Source organism: Lepidochelys kempii, chromosome 3 (genome assembly GCF_965140285.1).
Source record: "Lepidochelys kempii isolate rLepKem1 chromosome 3, rLepKem1.hap1, whole genome shotgun sequence".
Classification (NCBI taxonomy): Eukaryota; Metazoa; Chordata; order Testudines; family Cheloniidae; genus Lepidochelys; species Lepidochelys kempii.
In genome coordinates, this window is record NC_136382.1 from 202521615 (window position 1) to 202547442 (window position 25828).

The following is a 25828-nucleotide window of genomic DNA, read 5'->3' on the forward strand; positions in this document are numbered from 1 at the left end:
AGAGAAACAGTATCACTGATGGAGAGGCAAAAAGTTCAAACAGAGGAGGGTCAAGGAAAGATGAAGATGGTCTGCCTATCAGCACCAGCATATACCCGTCACAAACAGGAACCCTCCCTTCCATTTTTATCTGGGTCAGAAAGCTAGTGGTCACCGCTTGAGGCCTTTAGAATGGGTGGATTCAATCAGGTGGTAAAAAGGAGAGGTGCTTATGCCAACTATCCAACAAGTTTGAGGTGAAGATCAAAACCCAGAGGCTATCCACCCACACTTTATTTAAGCACCGGGACACTTTCAGGTTGCATCTATTTCACAGGAATCTTCCAAGAGAAGTTCTTTGGACCCCTCACTAGCTTGGAAATTTTAACTCGCAGCAAGGTAGTGCTTCATCTTTCCCAGCCCTGGTGTAGAGTCCATATCTACCCATGTCTGGATTAGACCTGCCTCTCCTAACTGACACCATCTTCTCCAGGTGAAGATCAGAAACCTCCATGTCTATAGGCAAGAAATCATCCAGTGGTCCATCCCAGAAGCATATGTGCCCAGTCACATTCCAAAACTTCTCTGAAGTTAACTTTCCTCCCCCCTGCCCACCAAAAGGCGGTGGAATCAAAAGTGTAGGGAATCACTAAGATCACATCAATCATCACTGAAATGTCCACTTTCCTCCCCCTCATTCCCACAAATCCCCATCATTTGCTATCAGCCTCTGATGGAAGAAGCAGAAGGAAAGAAAACTTGAGTATAAGTGACAAAAATCATGAGCCTATACCCTGACTGTGAATGAAAGTGAGAAAACTCAATTCTGTTCAACCCTAGCAGCCATTAAACCCTACCTTGCCGAATGATTTTTACTATCTCTAACCACCACCACCAACAACAACAAAAGCCGAGTTTCTGCAGACTGGAGTGGAAAGAGAAAAATACATAATTAGCTGTACATTTTCTAATTTTGTAAAATGTTCATATATGACACTGGTGGGTGCTGCATAAGAATCTAAAGGTTAGATACCCGGTGTGTGCATTTATATTTATATCTATCTATATACATTTAAACATAGATAGATATAGATATATCTATATGTAATTTTGTGTGTGTGTGTGTAAAATATATATATATATACACACACACATATATATTACGCACACACAATGACATTAAAAGAACATTATTAAAGTTGCTAAGTCAAGTGCTCAATCATTGGAAATGGCCGAATGTTGCCTTAACATGGACACTCTGTATGCATTATGATACAGTCTTTAACTACACGAGCACATAATGCTATTTCCACAGGACCCTGCCTCATTTAGTGCACAAAATGCACTGTGCTTAGTTAATGAGCATCTTCAACTGTTTTTTCTCCTCATTGTTCAGTGTGTGACGCAGGCTTTTTTTACTGCACACTATTCAAACCCTGCTCTGATGACAGAATTATTTATTTCTTCATGGGGTTTTCTATGGAGCTCATCACTATAGTATCTGAGTGCTTCTGCGTCTACTAATCTACTTCCACAACACCTCTATGAGCTGAGGGGATGAGGGTGAGAGATTAGGGTCAAATGTTTCCACGAATCTTGGGTGCCCAACTTCAGACAACTGGGACCTGATTTTCCGGACTACTCAGCATGATAAAGTACTTTATCTCGTCAAAGCCCAGCTCCCAAGACATCGGTGACAAGGGTGAGTGCTCAGCAGAGCCAGCTGGAAATTTTCTGATGAAAAATATTTCTGCCAATTTCTCAAAAGCAAAACATTGCACAGGAATGTGTTGATTCTGATATTTCTTTTGCAGGAGCCAGGCAGGTTTCCTGCTGGCTCATCTGCCTACCTCCACAGCTCCTCAGGGGCTTGCCTAGCAGGTGCCCATGATTTCCGGGGCTCCCAGATGCCAGGCACCTTGGCAGTTCGCCTAGAGGCTCCTGTGGAGCTGAGGAGCTCAGGACCTCCGGACTCCTGGCAGGCTGCTAAGCAGTCAGAAAACCCTGGGAACCCCAGCTCCCCAGCAGGTCAGTTGCCAACCTACCAGGGCTTCCTGGAATTCCAGGCTCATGGCTCCTCAGCAGCTTGCTGCTAAAAAACTAGGAACCTAGAAGCCCTGACTGAGCCTTGCTTCCCAAGTGCCCCAGCTCCTTGGTGAGCCCGGGCTCCCACCTCCGGGGAGCTTGGAACACAGGGACCTTGTTTCATTTTGGAAACACTAAATTGTTCTTACTGCAGGTGTTTCCATAACAAAATATTGCAGACTTCCAGCTCCACGAGCCATTCTGAGGTTTTCGATTTTTGTCTCCATTCTGTGTATATGTTTTAATTTATTTATAGCTATGGAAATGTCACAATATTCTTGATATCTTTAGTTAGCCTTAGCTTGGGGAGTCTTCATTTACTATGATTTTTATCTTATTGGAGTGTTTCCCTATATATATGTAAGCGTAAAGCTACAATATACATTGCCATGGTAGGACTTATATAGACTACCTGAGATCTTGATTTTATAGAACTGCCAGATTTACAAAATCCAATCATTCCAATTCTTTCTGACTTTTTTGGGGGCCTGATCCTGCAGACTTAACCATGTGCTTAAAGCAACTACTTACATGCATAAATTATACATGTGCTTAAGTTTCTGCAAGACTTGCATTGATTTCTCTTGTCATAAATATAAAGGGAAGGGTAAACCCCTTAAAAATCCCTCCTGGCCAGAGGAAAAATCCTCTCACCTGTAAAGGGTTAAGAAGCTAGGATAATCTCGCTGGCACCTGACCAAAATGACCAATGAGGAGACAAGATACATTCAAAAGCTGGGGGGAGGGAAAAACAAAGAGTCTGTCTGTGTGATGCTTTTGCAGGGGACAAAACAGGAATGGAGTCTTAGAATTTAGTAATCTAGCTAGATATGCGTTAGATTATGATTTCTTTAAATGGCTGAGAAATTAAGCTGTGCTGAATAGAATGGATATTCCTGTCTGTGTCTCTTTTTGTAACTTAAGGTTTTGCCTAGAGGGATTCTCTATGTTTTGAATCTAATTACCCTGTAAGGTATTTACCATCCTGATTTTACAGAGGTGATTCTTTTTATTGTTACTTCTTTTTTACTGTTACTTCTATTAAAATTCTTCTTTTCAAGAACTGAATGCTTTTTTTCATTGTTCTTAAGATCCAAGGGTTTGGTTCTGTGGTCACCTATGCAAATTGGTGAGGATTTTTACCAAACGTTCCCCAGGAAGTGGGGTGCAAGGGTTGGGAGGATTTTGGGGGGAAAGATGTTTCCAAACAACGCTTTCCTAATAAAAATAAACCCAGATAAATGTTTGGTGGTGGCAGGGGAAGTCCAAGGGCAAAGGGTAAAATAGTTTGTACCTTGGGGAAGTTTTAACCTAAGTTGGTAAAAGTAAGCTTAGGAGGTTTTCATGCAGGTCCCCACATCTGTACCCTAGAGTTCAGAGCGGGGAAAGAACCTTGACATCTCTATTAGTTGATACTGGTGGATTATGCAGTATTATTCTATGTATTTTTCCTATTTCACCTATATTTTGATATTTCAGACAAGGTTACTGTAATAAATATCAATATTTATTAAAAACTACAGACATTAGTTTTGTAGTTCCTAACCAGCCATAAGAACGGCCCTACTGGGTCAGACCAAAGGTCCATCTAGCCCAGTATCCTCTCTTCTGAGAGTGGCCAATGCCAGGTGCCCCAGAGGTAATGAACAGAACAGGTAATCATCAAGTGATCCATCCCGTCGCTCATTCCCAGCTTCTGGCAAACAGAGGCTAGGGACACCATTCCTGCCCATCCTGGCTAATACCATTGATGGACCTATCCTCCATGACTTTATCTAGTTCTTTTTGAACGCTGTTATGGTCTTGGCCTTAACAACATCCTCTGGCAAGGAGTTCCACAGGTTGACTGTGTGTTGTGTGAATAAATACTTCCTTTTATTTGTTTTAAATCTGCTGCCTATTAATTTCATTTGGTGACCCCAGTTCTTGTGTTATGAGAAGTAGTAAACAACACTTCCTTATCTACTTTCTCTACACCACTCATGATTTTATAGACCTCAATCATATCATATGAAGTATTGTGCTTCAGTCCTTGGTTTTACCTCACAGCAGCAGTTAAATAACACAAATATGGTAATTCTGATGCACAGAGATGGATATAGCTTAGAGTTCTGTATGGTTGCAGGGATCTGTCTTTGTGGAGCTCATTCCTGGAGCTGGGCCATGGTTTGAGATTACAAAGCACTATACAATATATGGTACTTATTTTAGGGGGTAATAAACACTATATTAATAAACACTAGGGTCCTGGTCTGAGCTCCACGATGGAGGAAGGGAAAAGTCAAGGGTTTCGAAACAAAAGGCAAGACTAGTGAGGAAAATTATTTCAAATTTCAAAGAGGGATGTCATAAAGAATGGAATGTTAACAGTGAACATTAAAAACTATTCAAACATTCCCTGTTAGGGCCCTTTCAATTATTTAGCTTTGGTATGCAAAAGTAATCCCCTTTGGCGAATTGCAGTTGTTCTTCTCTCATGAGGCTTTCCTTCTGGGGTTTAAACATCAGTGTTGTCTAATTCAGTAATTGGAAGCTTTTGTAAACATTCTGTCATGAATCTCTTCAAACTCATAATTGTGTTGTCATTGAGTTTCCATATCCTCAGGGCAGCCCTTCACCTCAGTTTCCCCAGATAAACTTCACACAGGCTTTCTGTGGACAAAAGTGCACCCTCCTTGGGGCCTGTGTTTATTCATATAAAAATAAACTCCAAATAAAATGCCAAGTCCCAAATTAAAGGCCAACTAAAGTCTATACAAAGCAAAAGTTTCTCTTCCTACTCCAAGGCCTTTCTGCCTGGGCCCTTTCCTGCTTTGACGGGCCACTCCCAGGCTCTACCTGCCTGGAGTCTCAGCCTCAACACCCAGGACTCTGCTGGAGTCTGAGTACCCCCACTTCATTGCAGCCTCCTGCTGCTTTTTATAGGGGGATCGCCTGATCCATACCCAGTGATCAGGGTTGGCTGGCCCCTAGGCCACCAGCCCTTGTGGGACAAGCCACCCTGCTACACACGTCAACTCATTTTTATCATTTTCAGCTCGTCTTTCTCCAGAGGTAGATGCATTAACTTCCATGCAGTGTATTACACATGGTTCTTTCAGATTAGACCTAAGAATAGAGATCCTGGCTGCTTTGGGTAAACACTGAAAATTCCACAGAACTTTTTTGTACATCCAAGAGTATGCTTCTGAATTTCAATGCTGAAATGATTACTATATATAAATAGCTTCTAAAAAGCTTTGAGATTCCTCAGTGTGTGAGATATCTTTATAGCATTATCCTGTTTACGTCAGTTGGGTATTAAATAGGCAATGTTTCTTGTCCTGGGATCATCTTAGCAATTTACAACCCCTAATCATATTGCCCACAGAAACAGTTTTGTGTTTGGGCAACATCACCAGCCTCTCTCTCTCTAGGATGTTATCTATTCTTGGGATGGGCTTTGGCAGGAAGAAGCTATATATCCACCTTCATGTCTCCTTCCTGGTCTGGTTTTCTCTTGCGTGAAGGGCAAGGTGAGTTTTATCATCTTCTCCTTTCTGTGTCAGGGAGACAATAGTCTTGGGAACAGTTAAACATGCACTAGTGTCAAAATCAATAATTACTTTATATACCTTTTAACAAATCTTTTATTAGCACATTGTTATTGCTGGCATCTGCTAGGCCCACGACTGTGAGAAAACATACCCTGAGAACTTACGCAAAGTTGGTCATTTCAAAGGACTGTCCATTAGGAAGAATCAGCTATCATAAGAGGAGATCTCTTTGTAAGTAACTGCATAATGCTAAATAGCAGAATGCTCACTGCTTTATCCCTTACAACCAATGGAGCGGATTCTGTCCTCCAACCCAACCCCTATATGCTACCCTAGTGGCATACAGGGGCAGTAAGGCACTACATTGTCATGAGGGCTGAATATGCAGCTTTATGCTGTCTCAGTGGAAGAGGGGAGGCGGTGCAGGCTGGATGTGTGCAGGAGGACCAGAAGAGGGAGTGTCCATGGTGTTGTAATTCAGCACTGCTCTAGTTGAAACCACAGGCTGTGGTACCCCTGAGTCATAATTCAGGTGGTACAAAGATGGCTTAGTTACCTTTGGCCTCAACTCCTCCCATGCTGCAGCTTCTGTGCTTGGCCTCCTGTTGGACACAGCATCATATCGATTCCAATGTTTCCAGCAGTGGACTGCTGCCTAACGCCACTGATGAACACTCACCTCTCACTCAGAAACCTCAATTTACACATTATAACAGAGACGATCTTTGGGTTTTGACTCGGAATGTTATTTTTTAAAACTTGGAATAGGAGAAGTGAGAATGCTTAAGAAAGACTGCCACACGCCGGAAGGGGCTCAGAAATATGTTAGGCAGAGAGTTGAGGTGGTGGGAGGTGCTAGAAACTGTCTAACTTGCCTAGACCATTACAAAATAATGATCTTCACAAATCAAACTTTTCAACTACATGAAATATACTCTGGACCATATGCTGCTCTCAGTCTTGCCAGTGCATTCAAGAGTGAGTCAGCTGAAATAAGAAGAGCTGCTCCTGATTTACACTGGTGAAAAATGAAAACAAAGCTTGGCCTTTCAGTCCTCTCAATCTCAATTCCTTACAGCTCTCAAAAAAGTAGATTTCCTCTGGCACCTCCTACAAGGAACACCAATGAACACTAAATAAATACGTGTCTGGAAAAATGTCCTCTGCTGAAGAAAAAACAGTTTTCTTAACAATTCCCTCCTCTGGTTTTCATTAAAATAATTACTTATATTTTCTTTCTACCGGGGGTCTATGACACCCTTATTCAAAATAAATGAAGTTGCAAGTCATTAAAATAAAAGTAGAAGCATTTCGCAAATTTCCATTGAAAATTTAATGTAGGCATTTGGGCTATTTGATTTGAAAGCTAGAATTCCCAAGTGACACTTGTGTGTACAGTATCATCACGAAAAGAGATTTAATTAACATACTGAATATCGCTTCAGATTGTTACATGTATCGTTTGTGACCTGTTATCTATCTTTAGAACTGTAATGGATATTGTGCTGGAAAAATAAAGTTATTAAAAGAGGGGATCTATATGAATAAAAAGCACATGAGAAAGCTCCAGTTTTCACTCTTTTCACTTGTGAAGGCCTCTCTGCTTTTTGTGATTGAGGCTGAAGATTATGGGCAGGATTCTGACCCCACACTGGTGATGGTTTGGAGACATTCCACTGAAGTCCGTGGAGTTTTACTTGAGCAAAACCAGTATGAGATCCAGACCAGCCTATTCAATGACCACAACACATTCTAGGGAAAGCCTAAGAATTTAACCCAAATGTGACACAAAAAAGTACACCCAAACATCAGAGCTGAGATATTCAAAGCTGCCTACAGGATTTGGATGCCCATCTCTTAGGGGTTGATCCTGTGAGCGGCTGAGAGCAACTAAGCACATGCTTTGCTTTAAACATGTGTGTAATCCCAATGAAATCAATGGAACTATTCATGTGCTTACAGTTAAGACTGTGCTTAAGCACATTGCAGGATTGAGACCAAAGTGCTCAGCACCTTGCGGGATCAAGCCCTGAGGTGGCTTTGAAAATCTCAGCCCACAGAAATTACTTTTTATAAAAATATTCTTTTAAAAAATTTGCAGTTCATTGAGACTGAGTAAATGTCATGCATGTCTCTGTGCTATTGCCTACTTAAGAAGACCCAGAGACAGTTAACTCGTATGACTCTGATGGATTTACAAGCCTAGAAAAAAAGTTGAACAATGAAAAAAAACAGTACATTATTTTAAACCCTCTGTATTCCTTCTGTGTTTTACTGCTAGGCATTGCTGTAACACATGTAGCTTAAAAGATGCAGGTTCTTAAAAGCTGTGAAATTTCTTTTTAAAATCTGGAGGGATTAAAACTATCCACTGCACAGAAAAGACTATTTGCCTCTGGGAGTAGGGGACAAAGGGGGATTAAGATGGGGAACACTTTAAGAAGGCCACTTTCTCCATTCCAGTATGAGTCTATAGCATCAAAGGTCTTTGCGAAGCCCTGCAAACTGAAATCATCACTTTGCAAAGCTCTATCCCTAAAATTTTTGGGTGATCCCATGCAGTAGAAACTCGAATGGGTCTGACAGGAGTTGGATGGAAGTGTGTCTAACCTAGCTTGTCCTGAAAGGAGGTTTGGCTTCTTACCTGGGCACTGAGTTGAGAAAATGGAGTATGGTCTTTTTGTGCAATGTGCAATGACCTGAAAACATATTGGAAGAGCCATAAAACTCCCTGGGAATTACTTTCTTCCCTGGAATTGATTTAAAGTAGCAATTCTGGGCTCTAGGAATTGATAAAGACATATCTAAAGTAATTTCAAAAGTTCTGTGAATCATATGCACTGTACATTGACTATTCTCAAAAATTAGAGAGAGAATCCTGCTGACCTTACTTTTATGAACAGCCACATTTAAATCACTTATATTATTTGCAGGAGTAAAATGAATGATTTGAAACAAAAACCACAAAATGGGTGTTAGATAACCAAGTTGCGGTCTACAAAAAAGATACTTTAAGATTGTCTGTGACTTCAGGATCATTCTCCCTTAATTGTGTTTTCAAATAATTGAATTTAACTACTGCACCTGGCAGGGGGGAAGAAGTCATCCATTGTTTTTGCAAGGCATTGTTTCAACAGGATGAAGATGCTGGAGTTACAGGAGGATTATTATTTCAGAGTTGGAGTGGCTCCTTACTTTGCTCCTTGAAAACGTGTCATTTTAAGTCCCCATAAATTTTTCAGGCATGGCCCTGGTATAAATTATTGATTAGGTATAGCAATGTATACACACAGTGGGTGCAATTAATAATGCATAACAAACTGTGAGATAATAAGCTTGTGTTTTTAAATTATTTAACATACATCAGATTCTTAACTAGCCTCTATTTATACACCATTTTAAATTAAAAGTACCTTTGCTTTTATGGTGTTTTTTTGAGGAAAAAATTATAAATGTCAGAGGTGAAAGCCAGGCAGAGCAATTTAGCAAGACACACTTGGCCATCTCTCTCTCCTCTGATTCGTGCAAACTGAACATAAGCTGTGGGAGCATGAACACAGATGATTATATCTTCCTTGCTGTGCTGAGTCTTCCTTTCTCCAGGCACTGAGGTTACCACTGAAGTCAATGGAAAGATTCCAGTCAACTTCAGCAGGAGCTGGATCAGGCTTTAACAGCGCAGGAGTCTCTCCTGTTGTGCTGCCATTGGATTTCCTCTGGCACTGCAGCATGGCATATGTGACTCCTACAATGGTGGTGAGAGTGGCAGCTGGTTATGGAGCTTATCGGCTATCTTAAAATGCTTTGGGGCAGCTTTATCTTGCATAGAAAATGTCCGGCTCTTACAGAGGGGATCATGCCATGCAGAGTGGCTGCTCTCAGACTCCGCCCCTGCATTCATGTATGAACTAAGGCATGTCATGAGAAAATACTGCTTAGCGGCATTTCTCTGCTCTATGGCTTCCCCACGCCTTTTCTGCATAATCTATGGCTGTCCACTGTTTGCATTGTTCAATTAGCTTTTCGGGTAAGTGCTATGAATTAAAAAGAAAAAGCAATAGGCAGAAAGGATGCTCCAGTCTGAGACTGGGAGTCTGGAGACTGGGGTTCTATCTACAGTAAGTGACTTGCCCAAGGTCATACAGAAGGTCTGTGGCAAGGCCTTGTCTTCCGTAGGACCTTGGACAAGTCACTTACTGACACTGTGCTTCAGGCTTTTCCATTTGTAAATAACAACACTTACCTAAGTACGTGGGGCTGAATGAGTTAATGTTTGTCAAGTGCTTTAAGGTCTTTGAATGGAAGGCACTACAGAAGTGTAAAATATTAATAATAATGTGCTCTAATGGATTGAGCTAAAAGTTGCAAACTGTAATGGGCCTGATTCTGACCCTTTCAACATCCATGACAAACCCTCATTGACTCCAGTGACAGGAAGTGCAGGGTCCATTTACTGTAACAATCAATTTTCATGCAAAAGAATGAATTCCTTGCCATATCTCATGTGGATGGAGTTTTGTCATTACAATGCAATGGGGGAGGAGGGGATGGAAATGCACTTAATTTAGATTTAAATGGATGAACAGATTATTCAAAGCAAAGACACTGAGATAAAATGACCACGCCATCCTCAAGTCCCTCAGTTGTTCTTCGATATCACAGCGCCACACATGCACGGCAGTAAGCATCCCAGATCACTCTTTGCCCTGAATGTACTAAATTCCATACTGAGGTGTAATGAACTGTGTTCCTACAGTAGCCCTCAGGAATTTACAAGAGAGGCAGCTGAAGGGGAAGAAGAGAGGGGCAGAAGAAGGCTTAATGTAAATGAATGAAATAAAGAGAGAAGACAAGGAATGGGAACGGGGAGAAAAGAGGAGGGGTGTATGAATAGGAAGTGAACAATAGAAAGCAAAAAGGAGAGCAGGTGGAGGAGAAAGGGAAAAAAGGAGTGCAAAGAAATAATTGGACTGATGGGAAATGGGGCTGTCAGGGAGAAGACAGTGGAGGCAACTATCACATAGGACAAAGGTGAACCACCCTGAATCATTATAACTAATCCACCTGGTTAAGTTATCTACCTGCTTTCAGTGGTCAATATCTGATGCTCAAGAGGAAGGCATCAATTAGAAATCCTAATGGATTCCAATTGCTACCTGGCTTTCAATGTATGCATTTGTAGGAGTAACTTTTGAACAAGCTCTCTCTGGTGTGCATTCTGTAAGATAACACTCAAGGTAGAGGACAATCAAGGAAGGATAAGGCCAGGGTATTTACTGTTCCACACACGAGCACATAGTCTTTGAATTAACAAGGCGACATTTTCCTTTGCCTGGAAGCTCTCCCACATTAGCTTGTTGGAAGTGTTTGGTATGTCCTCACACACACATATATTAGAAAAACATCCATGAGATTATTAAATTTCTAGTCTCTGCTAGACCAAAGATGAATTTGTGATCAGAGGGAGTATCGTATTATACAGATACAATGTGAAATTCTGGTTCCATTGAAGCAGAACTCCCACTGACTTCAAGGGGAATATAGTATTCAGAGGGACTGCTCCCATCCCTTTCTGCTGACAGCATCAGTTCAGGAATCAAACAAGAGTAGATGGAAGTTCAAGTTATTTTCAACTATAAGCCAAGCAGTTGAAAAAGTACAAAGTAGCCCTGTGTCTAGGACTTGTTTAGGGGAAAAAAAATCTGTACTGATTTATTATTCTACTGACTTCAGTGGGGTATATAAAGGTGTAAATCAGTGGTGAATGTGGTGCCTTAGTCTAGAAAAATTATTTTTTAAAACCCAAAGGCCTTTATCTGTGGCATACCTTTCTACAGGATTTCTGCATTTTTAAAAAAGATTTAAAACCTCAGCTATTTAGTGCAAAATTCTCTCTAGTTTCCTAGAGAATTTACAATACAGGAAATTACAAACTTACACTTATCAAACTACCAAGCCCTGCTGCAAACATAATGGCTAAGACTGCAATAATCTTTTTTTCTATGACTGGGCTCTGCATGTAAAGTCATAATACAAGAAGTTTTGTGAGTCACTGCTAAGTAACTAAGTAAAATGATGAATGGATGGAAGGGTGTCCCCAGTGACATTATTGGCAGGAGCACACAAAGCTAATGCTATCCCTAAACATATTAGGCTGTTTAGGGACTGATCCTGCATTGCTTATGTACCCATAAACTCCCATTGACTTACATTAGCATTAATTTTGATGGGAGCTTTGGATACACAAATAATGCATGTCTGGGTACTTAGAGAAATACCTCTGGAAAGGGTACAGAGTACATATTTGTGTCTGCACCTTTCAAACACCTACAACTGGGGAAACTTTTGATCTACTGCTTATTAATGCCCTGCTAATAAGGGAGCTTGGCTTTGAATACGAAGCAAAAAATAAACTGTTTATACAATGAATTGTTGTTTTGCACTAAATCTTTTGGCCCAAGTAAAAGCTATGCACAGTCCTGAAATCATTTCCATTATGCGGTAAAGGGTAGGATACAGATCCCGTGGTGCACTACAGAGCACAACACTATGCTGGCTCTCAAGGCAGGACCTTGAAAGTGGAGGTTAAATGCATTGTCAATGGGTCACTGACTACAGAGAGGATCTAGCCAAAGCCCATATAAAGGCAGAGTTGCCTCATGCCCTGTCCTGAGGTTGTGGATGTGAATGTGCGTGGGAGAATTCTAATCCTGCCAAGCCTGCACATGATCCTTCTCTCTGCATGCAAGTCATACAATTGTGGTAGGAGTGAGTCCAGAGTTCAGATCTGCTACTACTTTACTAAGAAATACAGTAGCAGCCTTGAGATTAAAAAAAGAAGGAAAGAAGTTAATCAAGAGTTTGTATAAACAAGCTTATCAAACCATAGCCTTAGAATGACTGACAATGAGTTATTTTTGCATTATATTTGTGCACTTAAATTCTATTAATGTAAAAACAATAAGTTAGCGCTATTCCTCAAGAGAAGCTGGTGATCAAACACAAAAAGGAAGCATTTTAAAAGTTTAAAGAAGGTATATATTCTGATCCCAGATACCACGGCATTTACACTATCTGTTATTAATTATTATTGTTGTTTTTTATAAAGTTTATTTTTAAAATCAAAGTAGAAAATTACATGAACAAAAATATGTTATTTTTAGAAACGTACTAAGTTTATCATTTATCACCCATTAGCTGTTAAAATAGTTACTTGATTCATTCTTTTGATATTTCACACAAATGGGAGGCCAACACTGATTAACTACTGTCAAAATTAAAATTCCTTATTACTGCCAATTTAACTGTAATACAAGCATTGGAACATTAGTCTGTAGACAGACAAGAAATTAAAATTGAAGTCTGTAACATACTGGCTCTAATATAGGAAACATGAAAGCAGAGATGACCAAAATGGTCCATGAAGAATTAGACCAGGAGGAGCACTCTGTTGAATGACACCATATTCATGTACAATAGCCTGTTGATATAATTAAGACTTCCTGAAACAAATTTTACAACATTTTGGGGGCCTAAATATGCTCCACTGGAGTCAATGGATTCCCATTGGCTTCAGCAGGACCAGGATTCAGCCCACAATCTCTAAAATAAAGTGAGAGAGAGACAGAGACAGGGAGAGATTTCAGAATACTACATGATCTTAGCTGACCTGAAGGAGAATACAAAAGATTCAGTGCACAAAATCCAGTGTAGAAAATTCTGCATATATGCCATGTTCAGCAACAGCATTTTGACATCTCATTGTTTTTCCACAAATGGAAAAACATTTATTATCATCATCTATTTTTACCGGCTTTCATTACTATCAAGAACACTTTGAGCTAAGCATGCTAAAAAGATATCTCCTTTTTTTATGCAAACTGTGTTTTGTTTTTGTACGGCTAAAGAACATTACAGCAAAGGGCACACTCTGCTGGTCAGAAGCACCCTTTACACCAGGTGCCTTTCAGAGATACTCTACAATGACTAAAAGAACGATTTAATTACAGGGGGTCAGGGTCTGAAGTGGTTACTCACTAGCAGCTTGCTATCTGACTTTTTTCATAATCTCAAATATCGGGGAACTTGTCTATGAAACTCTCACTATGCGCGGATTCTATCACACTTCTCGAGTATCAAATTAATCGATGCATACAGTAGGTGCATTTGCTGAAAAAAAGTTTTTAAAAGCACTATGTCACTGTACAAAACTCTTTACCTTGGGCTTTTCATCCAGTATTTGCTGACGAATCTCCTTGTGTTTTTCTACGAGTTTCTCCTGTCTTTTACTCTGAGCATCTTCTAGCTATAAGAAAACAGCAAAAAGTTCTGTTTCACCCAATACACAAACCTGCTTTTTTCCAATTAAAAATTCTCTAGTGACAACTGTAAACCTTTTTAATACAGCTGTGTAATCCCCTTTTTGACATGCACCAATGACTTATGTTGTTGGCAATAGTTCTTCTATGGGTACATATACCACACATGCACACTTCACAGGAGAGACAAGATGGGTGAGATAATTGGACCAACTTCTGTTGGTGAGAAAGACAAGCTTGTCTCTCTAATATCCTGGGCCTGACACGGCTACAACACTGCATATAAACTTCACAGGAGGCAATGCTCCTAAAAATAATATTTGGTCCCCATCCTGCAAGGAGCCTTGTATGGCTAATTTCTGCACCCAGAAAGAACTCTTTGCAGGGCTTGAAGAAGGAAACATCCACATATTTTTGGCTATAGTACAGAACTTGGGCCCTGATTCACCAAAACATTTAAACATGCACTTGACTTCCATGGAAATGGAACACATGCTTAAAGTTAAGCATATTCTTAAGTGGTTTCCTGTATTGGGGCCTTTGTGAGCAAAAATGACCCAGCTGTTGAATTAAAATAGTTCTACACTGAAGACCTAAAGAAATTCCTGGGAGTTTATTTTGCATATTTTTGATTTGAAAACATTTTGATCCACATTTCACAAAGCAAAATTTGGGGCTCAGTACAACATTAAGACAGCTAAAACTATAAAATAGCTAACATTTTCTCATGAATTTCCATGAAAAAAAAATGTATTTTGCAGAGCTCTGCTTAGAATGCTTACGCATTTCAGTAGTTCTACAAACCTAATAAAGAATATGCTGTAATTAAATGTTCTTTGGTTCTCAGCGTTCTTTAAGCCATCAATGCATTCTTGAGACAGCAAACCAATTTACAAAAATGTTTCTCCAATACCTGAAGGCAAGAAGCCATACACAGTTTCCATGAATAAAAACTGCACAAAGATCAAAATAAATCTAGATTCAGATAAGAAAAATAATTTAATTCCCCCAGTCATGGATTGTTAAAAAAAGACATAAAATTCTAATTTCATATACAGTAATATAGAAATAATCCGTATGGCAGTTGCACAAAAAGTTGAAATTTTAGAAGCTTCATTTAAAACTTCAGAAAAAATGGTTACTCACCTGTACAATAACAATTGTTCTTCAGGATGTTTTATGTACTTATGCATTTCATTGTAGAGTATCTACACCCAATGCACTCAAGTCAGAGGCTTTTGCCAGCAGAACCACTAGGCAGTACATGCCTAGTAGTACCTCTATTGGAATCAGGATATAGTGGGAATAAAAGCCTTTCCTAATGTGCTGATAAACAGCTTCCTGTATTGAGCCCAGATCCAAGAGACTGTACATCTTGCATAGATACAGCCTCATGATATGGGTCCCCGAAAAGGGATGGGGAAGGTAGGGTGGGGAAGGAAGTGAATTGGCCGAGAAGAAATTTCTATCCATTCACTGTAAAAGAAAGGTAGGCAGTTTCCAAATGGGCAGCCGAAACTTTGGAGATGATTTACAGTCAGTATGCTGTCTTCGACTCTGATGCCAAAATGACTGTTTTGAAGCAGAGGTCTGGTGAGAAAGGCCTGCTGTGGACAAAGCTGATGGACAACCTCTAGAAGGCTTAGATCTCTGGCTAGAATGATCTTAAAGTTCATATTGTCCCTGTGGTCTGAAATATTTCCTCTTCATCACTTGGGTACAGATACTGAGAGAGCAAAGAGTCGCACAGGAATCTTCACATGCACACCATGAACATCAGTCTTTCGAGAAAAGAGCTTAGTGCCCTCAAGTGGCAAGTTTTCTATTGCATTTTGAAGTTCCCTTGGCATTCAGGAGGCTTGTAACTAACGAGAATACCTCATTGAGATGGCTGTCACCTTTGAAAATGAAGCCATATCCGCTGTGTTGATAGCCATTTAGAGATGCCTGGGCAGTGAGGTGACCTTTAGAGGCTATGGCCAAGAACTGCTCTTTATATTCCTCAGGCAACTTATCCGTGAATTTAGAAATTGCCCACCAATTAATAAAGGAATACTTGGCCAATAAAGCCTGACAGTTCGACACTCTAATTTGAAAGTTTATGAAGGTATAGGCCTCTCTCCGGTATAAATCCAATCTCTTAAATTCCTTGTCTTTCGGGGTAGCCTTGGGGAGCAACTGCCTCAACTGTTCATTCACTGCTGTGACAACTAGAGAAACTGGGGTAGGGTGAGTGAAAAAAAAATCATGTTCTTGCTGGGAAACCTGATGTCGCCTATCCACACATTTGGCAGAGAAACAGGTATCTGCCAAATGGTCTTAGCAAGTTCCAGCAGGATTTCGTTAATGGGAAGGCTGATAATAGCTTGTGCAGATCATCTTGCTAAAGTTCCACCTGTGCTCCTAGGGAAGCCGCCACCCTCCTTCTAAAGTCTTGAAAGACCTTAAAGTGCTCAGGCAGAGGTGAAGTTGACTCAAGTGCGATGGACTCATCTGCAGAAGAGGAGGAATATCTTGGAGTTCTTCTATTGGGTCCTCTTGGTCTGGGTACTCCAAAGCAGGGTGACAGGATCTCGTGGTTCCACAGGAGCTTCACTAGTGGCTACAGGAGTTGGAAGAGGTGACTTCCTCCTGGATTGTGTAGCTGATAGAGTCCAGAGGGCCTGAGAGCAGTCCCAGAGGCCCAGTATGGCCAAAGGGGCTATAGCAGTGTTTGCGGTGTCTGTGGTGAAGGGCACTATACCAGGGCATCTGTATGAATAACTTGCTCCACGGGTCATGAATGCTAAGAGTGAGATCCGTATGGAGATCCAAAAGACCTCAGAGATAAAGGTCTATCATTGTCTGAGTCTGACGAGGAGGAAAGGTAATTCCCTCTCTTCATTGAATGGACAGGCAAGTCCAGTGGTTCCCGGTGGAGTCCTGGGCACAGGAGACACGTGGCACTGCACCAAAGGTAGGACGAAGTATCCGACGGTGCTGGTGGAAGCAGACAAGCACCACCAATGAAGGTAAATTTTCTGTTGCTGGAGCTGGTATTGGATCCACCAGTGCCGGGGTTAACGATCTCTCCAGTAAAGGAGAAAACACTGGTCTTGTTAGGCCCACTGGAGCTGGCAGCAGCAGTGCAGCCTCAGACATTGTACAGGGGGTGTTGAGTTGGCACCGGAGGACTTTTAGCACCATTTTTTGAGATCAGGAGTGCGGCCTATCTGCCCCAAAGTTCTGAACCGGCTGGGGTGGCCGCAGGAAAGGAAGGAGATCTATGATTCTCCCCCGAAATTGACTTTGGAGCCATGGCAGCTGGAGGGGCCCTCCTTGTGGGGTAAATCTTGCTCTCTCGTCCTAGGGATCAGGCTCTGAAGAGGGATGCATTGCCTTTCCAAGAAAATAAACCTTATATCACAAATCCCTCTGTTTCTTTGCCCTCATGGGGAATGAGATGCAGATACAGCACTTGTCCCTCACATGTCCCTCGCCTAAACAAACGAGACAACTTTTGTGCCTGTCAGTGATGGGATAAGGGTCCTGCACATGGCACATTTTTGCCTGGCAAAACCCTCTCCACAAAGCCTAAGTAACTAAACTATAACTATACTAAGTGAACTATAACTATGTACAAAGTGAGAAAATCCCTAAGTTGGCTCACCAAGGCTCATGAGTGCTGGGGAGCTCTAAATATCGCCATGGGTGGTGAGAGGGAACTGAGAGGAAGGTGGTGGCTATGCCCCTTTTATGCCCTTGGCTCTGTGCATGGGGGGAATGCGCCCCCTAGTGGTCTTTGGCTTGAGTGCGTTGGGTGCACATACGCCTACAGTGAAATGTATATGCTCATACTCACGCCCATGGATAACTTCCAGTCAAACTGTAATCTGTAAAAGCTGAAGATTTACAAAGAATGTAAATACAACAGATTGACGTACCCTCTTTATGTACTGCACCACTTCCTGGATATACGATCGAATCATTTCTGTCTTCTCTCTGGGGACAAGGGATTAACAAGTTATTGCAGTAGACAAAATTACATCAATATGTTTGTCAATTCAGATACATCAAATACCCAATGTGATAGACTCTGCCTTGAAGAGACAGTTCTGTCTGTCCATCCATCTGCATTTCTAAAGTGTCTAATACGTTAGAATCAGGGTGTTGGAGTTGTATCTTCAGAAACGTCCCAAAATGTCCAGATCCGTGACTTCCTGCAATGAAATTATTTTCCCTTGCTTGCCTTTAAGTCCTGATAATGTCAGGCAAGTCCTGCTCTCAGTTAGTCCTTCTGCTGTAGAGTATTGTTCCTGTTGCAGCTTCTATGTGGCAGCACTGTTCTTTTAAGTGTGGAAAATGGAATACCAAAGAGAACGCACAGGGCATCACCTGCTACGTTACCCAACATGTTATATTACGCAGTATTCCATGTCAGTGAGCAGATACTGCGGATGAAATCCAGCCTCACTGAAGTCAATGACAAAACTCTCAGCGACTCCAGTAGGGTCAGGATTTCACCCCATAACTTTACTATGTGAGCCACGGAGCTCTGGATTCAGTTGAAACATTTGAATTTTAAAGGTGCCTATGAATGGCATTGGATAGGGGCTTGCTCTACCGTGGCAGACAGCCTGGCAGGCCAAATGACTTAACAGAGCTTCTCTGCTAATGTGGTAGTTTAGCTGGTGATGTGCTGCGATACTTTGGGGGGTAGGGCACGGCTGCTTGTCTTCTGCTTTTGAACTGCATTGTCTTATTCTTCTCCACAGCAATGCTGCTGTGCCATGTTGGTTCGCCTCTCAGCTGCCACACTGACTGGACACAACAAAAAGAGGTTTCTACTGACCTTTGTCACTGGTTTTCTTTACAACCATTTTAAGTGGAGGCAGGAGAACTTGGGCGGGAATATCTCAGCAGCTTCATCAGCAGTGACCTTTTAGACAGATTTTTTTCAGGATGGCCTAGTCAGAGTTAGCACACACTGCCATAGACATGAGCACTATAGCAGGGGCAGTGCAGATACATTAGAAGTCAGTGGGACTTATGGGCCTTTGAAAATTTTACTTGTGGCAATATAGGCCCTGATTCCGCACCATTAAAATGAATGGGAACTTTGCCATTGACTTCAATGAGCACAGTATCAAGCCCACAGTGAACATGCAGTTCATTAGAGATGATGGCATGTAGTAATTTGAGTATACAGTGTAAAAGGTTTCTTTACTGTTTATGAAGTTCGCAGAGGGGAAGATAACTGTTCCCAAATGATGGACTAGTTGCAAAATTTCAATAAAATCAAGTAGCACTTAAGAGGTTAAACAGAATTTTGAATTGCTTGGTAAACCTATCTATACATAAGGGACTAAAATATGTTGCTTCCAGGCAGCTATGCAAACCCTAGAGACAGGGAAAAATTAAGAACGATAGAAAAACAAAAGCCTGCAAAGTTTGGCACGATATATTAATCTGGGCGTATTTTGATTTCCCACATTTGCAAGAGAGCATCCTCAAATCCCTACTTGGCACAGGAGGTCTTCAAGGAAACCACTGAGTTTGCACACAGGTCCTGCTACCTCTTTCAGTGGGGAGGGGCAAACTGTGTCCACTTGTTGGAACAGCTGGGGAGAAACATAATGAGTTTCCTGCTCCTTTTGCTGCCTCCACTGGATTTTCCTGTGCAAGGAGTTTGAGGGAGCCTCCTTAGGGACTTTTACCTGTCTACTTTTGAACACCTAAATTGATATTTCAATAATCTTGCGACAGGCAAATCATTTCATGTTGCAATTGATTTTACCATTAGGACATTTTTCATAATGTCTAACTGATTCTTTCCAATTTTATTTCCATGCCATTATGCCAACTTTAACCACCTTAAATAATTCTTCCCCTTTTACACTATCACTTTTTATTCCTGTTTTGTCATCTTCTCCTTAGGCTGCTTGTTAAATTCCTCTAATGTCTGTTCTCAGGTCATGCATTGTAGTCCCTTTATCTCTGTAGCCCATCTTTCATTTCTATCAATAAAAAGATGTATTTCTTTTTCCTACAACAAGAAGCTCCAAACCATACACAGTGGTGATACTATATTAAACACTGTATAATCGTGGCTTTGTGGAAAAGCCTGGGGTTTTTTTTTGTTTGCTTGGGTTTTTTAAATTCTATTGCATTTTTTTTTTAAATTTGGTTTTAAATATTACAAAGCATCAGGATCCTGGGCAGAGGTAGGCAGGACTAGTGGCAGGAGCTCAGTAGGCAGAACAACCACCGGAGTTCAGAGTCAGTATCAGAGTCACCAGTCAGGCCGAGGGTCCAGCTGAGAGGCAGAGCCGGGGACAGGTCGGAGATCAGGCTGAGGGTCAATACTGGGTAGCAGGAGTCAAGGTCCAAATCAGAGAAGAAGCCAATACCAAGGCTCAGGAACAGGGAGGTCATAGTAGCTAGCTAATAATCCACACTGTTACCTGGACACTTCCTGAAACACCCCTTGGGTTTATATAGAGCAGTGAGCCAATCCAGTGCCATAAAGGTGCCACTTCACAAGTCCCTTGAGGTGGGATTTCCTGTAGTTGGTGTCTGTAGCGGGTCATGGGTGGGGATACGCAAGCTACTTACAGTTCATGGGTGGGGATACGCAAGCTACTTACAGATGTTACTGGGTAGCAGTGCGGAGTTGTTTGCTATCTAGAAACTCTGCAGGCCTGGGTTTGAGACCCACTAGGCCTTACACAAAGAGTGATAGCTAATAATAAATACAGTAGTGCAACCTAAAATGTTCTATTCTCTCTTTGAATTATTTGCCAAAAAGGAATTGAGGAAAACAAACAAATCCTATTTACTGCATACTAGAGGAGGATATAGCCCACTTACCCAGATATATTCTGTGCTTATTTGTGAACCATAAATCAAATAAATATTTTTGCACTTTTTTAGAGATACTGCACCCACAGAACCCACTTCTTCTCACTTCCACTGTTGAAAAATCAGGAGAAACTCCACATTGGCTAAAGCTAGCATGAAAGAAGGATCTGAGGTGACATTACAAAACTACCACAAACCCTCCATTATAATGATGCTGTTTGTTTCCATCAGAAACGAGTTTATAATAGGTAAAGTTAAAAAGAAAGGAAATTCCTACCCAACAAACTCTGTTAAGGTGAAATGAAAGCCTCAGGAACTGTCAGTAGTTTGAGTTCATGCTATCATTCAATAACATTATAATTTTTTAAACATAGGAAAAAGGTAATATGCCGGTAAGGTTGCATTTCTCAAACAAGGCACCCGAACTACTTGAACGCTGCACCCACAGAGGGGCCAGCCTGCCACATTCCTTTCCTGGTATGCTCCATATCAAAAATGGCCCACAGAACATTAGTTTTATAGTGTGTTTTAAGGGTGTCTCTCAAATCCAGGCCTAATCCCACGAACACTCCCGCACATGAGTAACTTTACAACATTGATTTGAAGCCAATGGGCTTTTTCACGCACATGTAGAAGTGTTTGTGGGATCAGTGCCTAAGTGTGCCATTCTGTCACCACACTGACCTTGGCTCTTTTCATGAGGATTCTCTCATTTGACATGGACTGCAGTGCAAAAGCACACCCATTCAGCTGGCAAAGCGCTTACATGCGGAGGAGGGGTTTGGATTCATTCAACAGGAGGTGGCACGATTCCTTTGGTGACCCCTTACTGCCTGCATACTGATCATTTAGTTGAGGCTTTTCTTTTGATGTCACGTGGACCAAATGTCCTTGAACTTCTTCATAAAATCTAACACAGTTTTAGAATACACTTACTCATCCACTTGATTTTTATCCCTGGACTTAGCTTCTGTGATCTTCTCCTGCCTCTTCTTGTCCATTTTCTTCTTTAACTCTTTCTTTTCTCTACAGGAAAGAGAAATAAAGATAAATCTACACACACATACATATTTCAACCAGAAGTTAGATGCTGAAGAAGATTTAGTTAGTTATATGAGAATAGCACCTTACTTTTCACAAGTCTCTTTCAGTTTCTTTAACTGGCTGCTCTGACATTCCTCTGCCACGTCTGTCAGCTTCTGAATGAGCTGAAAAAAGTAAAACAATGAGTATTTTATATTTTGTCATCATAAATAGTCCCAGATTTCTTCAAAAATGTAGCGTGGTGAATACGTGCAAATGTTATTTCATCACCAGTATGTATACGTGATTAAAAGCTAGCAGCAGTTCTATCAATGAAGCGTGGACTGTCATCTTGAGAACTGTGGACTTACACATAAAAATCTCATTCGCTTCCAAGTGTTTTCCTACTTATGAACAAGAATAATTGTGGTCATTGATAAATTACAATTGAATCTCCGTGCCTTTGTCTAGTTCAGTTTCACACATGCAAGTGTGGTATACAGTTTCCATGAACAGAACACTGTTATTTGCAACAATTCTGATTTTGGTGTAGCCAGGTAGAAGTAATAGTTTCATGCATTTTGGGTTAGAAGTGACTCTTTGCTCATATCTAGGAAGTACGGACTAGAGGTTAAAGCACAGGATTGGGAGTCAGAAGATCTGAGTTCTGGCTTTGCCAGAGACCTGGTCTATGACTGTTGGCAGATTTAAGGCCAAATTCTGTTCCCACTGAAGTCAGAAACAAAATCTCTATTGACTTCAGTAGGAACAAGAGTGGTCCCTATTGGCGAAAAAAAACCCAACCCTCTATGCCTCAGTTGGCCCATCTGTAAAAGAGGGAACAATACTTCCCTACATCATATGAGACTAACTTCATAATATTATGAGTCATAAAAGGGTCACTGATATATTTCACTTGAAGATCACTACAGTTTAGGCATAATTCAGTAAAAATAATCAGATAGACATTTAGAACCATGAAACAGAGAACGTATAGTAAAGGGTAGTTAGTAAAATCCAATTTTTATTTCCTATTTGCAGAGAACAAAAGGAGGGTATTGAGTATGAACTCTCTTCTAGAACTACAGAATAACAAAGTATACAACTAAGAAAGAATTCTCTTTTGTTTGTGAAGCAAATTTTCATCAGAGCGAATAAAGCTCAGAGGAAACTGTCAGAATGTTTCTTATTGAAAAAGTAATTATCATGACACTTCATAACTGAACAATTCAGAAAATGTAACCAAGTTGGGAACAGTCATTATGTGTTTTGAAATGTAAATGTAAGCAGGGAAATGAGTTCACAGACAATAAGAAGTCCCACAAAATAATTATATACTAGTCCAAAATGGTTGTTTGCACGAAAGTAATATAAATGTTACATTCCAAATAAAAAGATAAGACACAGCCCATTTTAGACATAGCTCATTACCAAAACCGAGGGTGGGTTCCTGAGGACATTGGACTAATCATGTAACTGTTCATCAGTGTGAGTAAGGGGTTTACCTTCATATCCTCCAACTGCAAACATAAAGGGGCTTTGCATATTACTCTGCTATAGGTAACCTGCAGTATGTTGTGTAGAAAGGATTAATTGTGTATTTTTCAAATGCATACTTTTTTTGGACTATTTGTATGGCAGGGACACAATACTTCAAAATGATACGGATATGCAACTAATGCTACAGGAAAAATGGTATGATACTACTTGGTGTTATCTGAGACATAGCTTGTGATCACATGAACACAGACCAGCCTATAAAGCCAAGGGGGCAGTGATAAGGATTTGAACGCCTCCTTAACTTTGGCATTTCTTCACTTTGAGTGCATAACTGTTCAATGTTCTCCTCACATCTTCTTGTGAGTGGAATGCATCATACAACATTGGGAATTCCAAGTTCTTACCACATCCTCATGTCGTTCAATGATGATTTATTTCTTAAGAGTGTGGATGTGAGGAAGAAAGAAAGGCGAAGGCAAATGAGATAGAGAAATCTTGAGAGAGAAAGCGAGAGCCAGTCTTGTGTCTGGCCTGGAAAGGAATTAGAGTGCTGACTCACTTCTGGACCTATTCAAACCTGCCTTTAGCAAAAGTGCCAGTGAGAGATAAAGAAGTATTTCTTGGGCAGAGGTGAATCCAACTTTTAAGATGATCTCAAATCATCCAGGAGAAAAATCAAGTGGAGAGCATTTCACAAAGAGTGAATACCCACAATGTCTAATAATCGTCACCAGAAGCAGTTAAATTGCTCTTGACCTAGGGGGAATGACTATCCTCAATAGTTTTTCCTGTGTGGTATATGTAACTTGACAAAATCAAGGGATAAGAGCAAATTAATGACGACAAGAGAGAAAAAATCAGTGGGCCAAATTCGGTTCTTGCTCACACCCAGCTCAGCCCACTGTTAAACAACAGAATACCAATTGAAATGTATTAAATATTTCTGGATGTTTTCCTACATTTTCAATATTGCTTTCAATTACAACACAGAATACAAAGTGCACAGTGCTCTCTTTATATTATTATTTTTATTACAAATATTTGCACTGTAAAAATGATAAAACAAATAGTATTTTTCAATTCACCTCATACAAGTACTGTAGTGCAATCTCTATCATGAAACTCCAACTTACAAATGTAGTTTTTTTGTTACATAACTGCACTCAAAAACAAAACAATGTAAAACTTTAGAGTCCACAAGTCCACTCAGTCCTACTTCTTGTTCAGCCAGTCTCTAAGAGAAACAAGTTTGTGTACATTTACGGGTGATAATGCTGCCCACTTCTTAATTACAGTGTCACCTGAAATGAGAACAGGTGTTCACATGGCACTGTTGTACCTGGCGTCGCAAGATATTTACGTGCCAGATGCGTTAAAGATTCATATGCCTCTTCATGCTTCGCCATTGTTCCAGAGGACATGCTCCCATGCTGATGACACTCGTTAAAAAAATAAGGTGTGAATTAAATTTGTGACTGAACAGCAGAATTATGTCTCCTGCTGCTTTACCTGCATTCTGCCACATATTTCATGTTATGGCAGTCGCGGATGATGACCTAGCACATGTTTGTTTTAAGAACACTTTCACTGCAAATTTGACAAAATTCAAAGAAGATACCAATGTGAAATTTCTAAAGATAGCTACAGCACTCGACCCAAGATTTAAGAAACCGAAATGCCTTCCAAAATCTGAGAGGGCTGAGGTGTGGCACATGTGTTCAGAAGTCTTAAAAGAGCAACACTCTGATACGGAAACTACAGAACCCGAACCACCAAAAAAGAAAATCAACCTTCTGCTGATGGCATCTGACTCAGATGATGAAAATGAACATGCTTTGGAACATGCGTCGGGTTGCTTTGAATCATTATCGAGCAGAACTCATCATCAACATGGACGAATGTCTTCTAGAATGGTGGTTGAAGCATGAAGGGACGTATGAATCTTTAGCGCATCTGACATGTAAATATCTTGTGATGCTGGCTACAACCGTGCCTTGCGAACGCCTGTTCTCATTTTCAGGTGACATTCTAAACAAGAAGCCTAAAATATATAAGTCTAAAATAAATATAAGGTGAGAACTGTACACATTGTATTCTGTGTTGTAATTGAAATCAATATATTTGAAAATATGGAAAACATCCAAAATATTTAAATAAATGGCATTGTACTATTGTTTATCAGCACAATTAATAGTGCAATTAATCATGATTAATCTTTTTAATCAAGCAATTAATTGCAATTAATTTTTTTAATCGCTTGAGAGCCCCACTTGTAAATGCTCAGAAAATCCACTCTATACTTAAAATAAGCACTGAAAGTTTGTTGAGGATATACTGCATTTTTCATACAAAACAAAAAGGTTTCTTTAAGTGCAAAATCAAACTCCATCCTTAACTATGGAGTCCTGAACAGCACCTCCGTAATGTGAAATGAACAAGAGCTGTCCATGAATGCAGCAAAAACACTTTCCCTGTGTAATCACACATCTCCCATTCATCAAGATGAGTTATGAACAATCAGATATGTGAGAGCATTCCATATGTATT

The 25828-nt window shown here is 40.5% G+C and overlaps 1 protein-coding gene across 10 annotated transcripts in view; it reads right to left on the bottom strand.

Moving 5' to 3' along the window:
* The window catches only part of PLCB1 (phospholipase C beta 1), a 653791-nt gene that overhangs the window by 70519 nt on the left and 557444 nt on the right, over nucleotides 1-25828 (bottom strand). For all 10 annotated transcript variants that reach the window (XM_073339660.2, XM_073339659.2, XM_073339667.2 and 7 more), the window contains exons 28-31: nucleotides 21890-21966; nucleotides 21695-21784; nucleotides 17842-17899; nucleotides 13819-13905 (exon numbers count right to left, since the gene is read on the bottom strand). In XM_073339660.2, the coding sequence (XP_073195761.1) occupies nucleotides 13819-13905; nucleotides 17842-17899; nucleotides 21695-21784; nucleotides 21890-21966 (312 nt within the window). The remainder of the gene's footprint in view (nucleotides 1-13818; nucleotides 13906-17841; nucleotides 17900-21694; nucleotides 21785-21889; nucleotides 21967-25828) is intronic.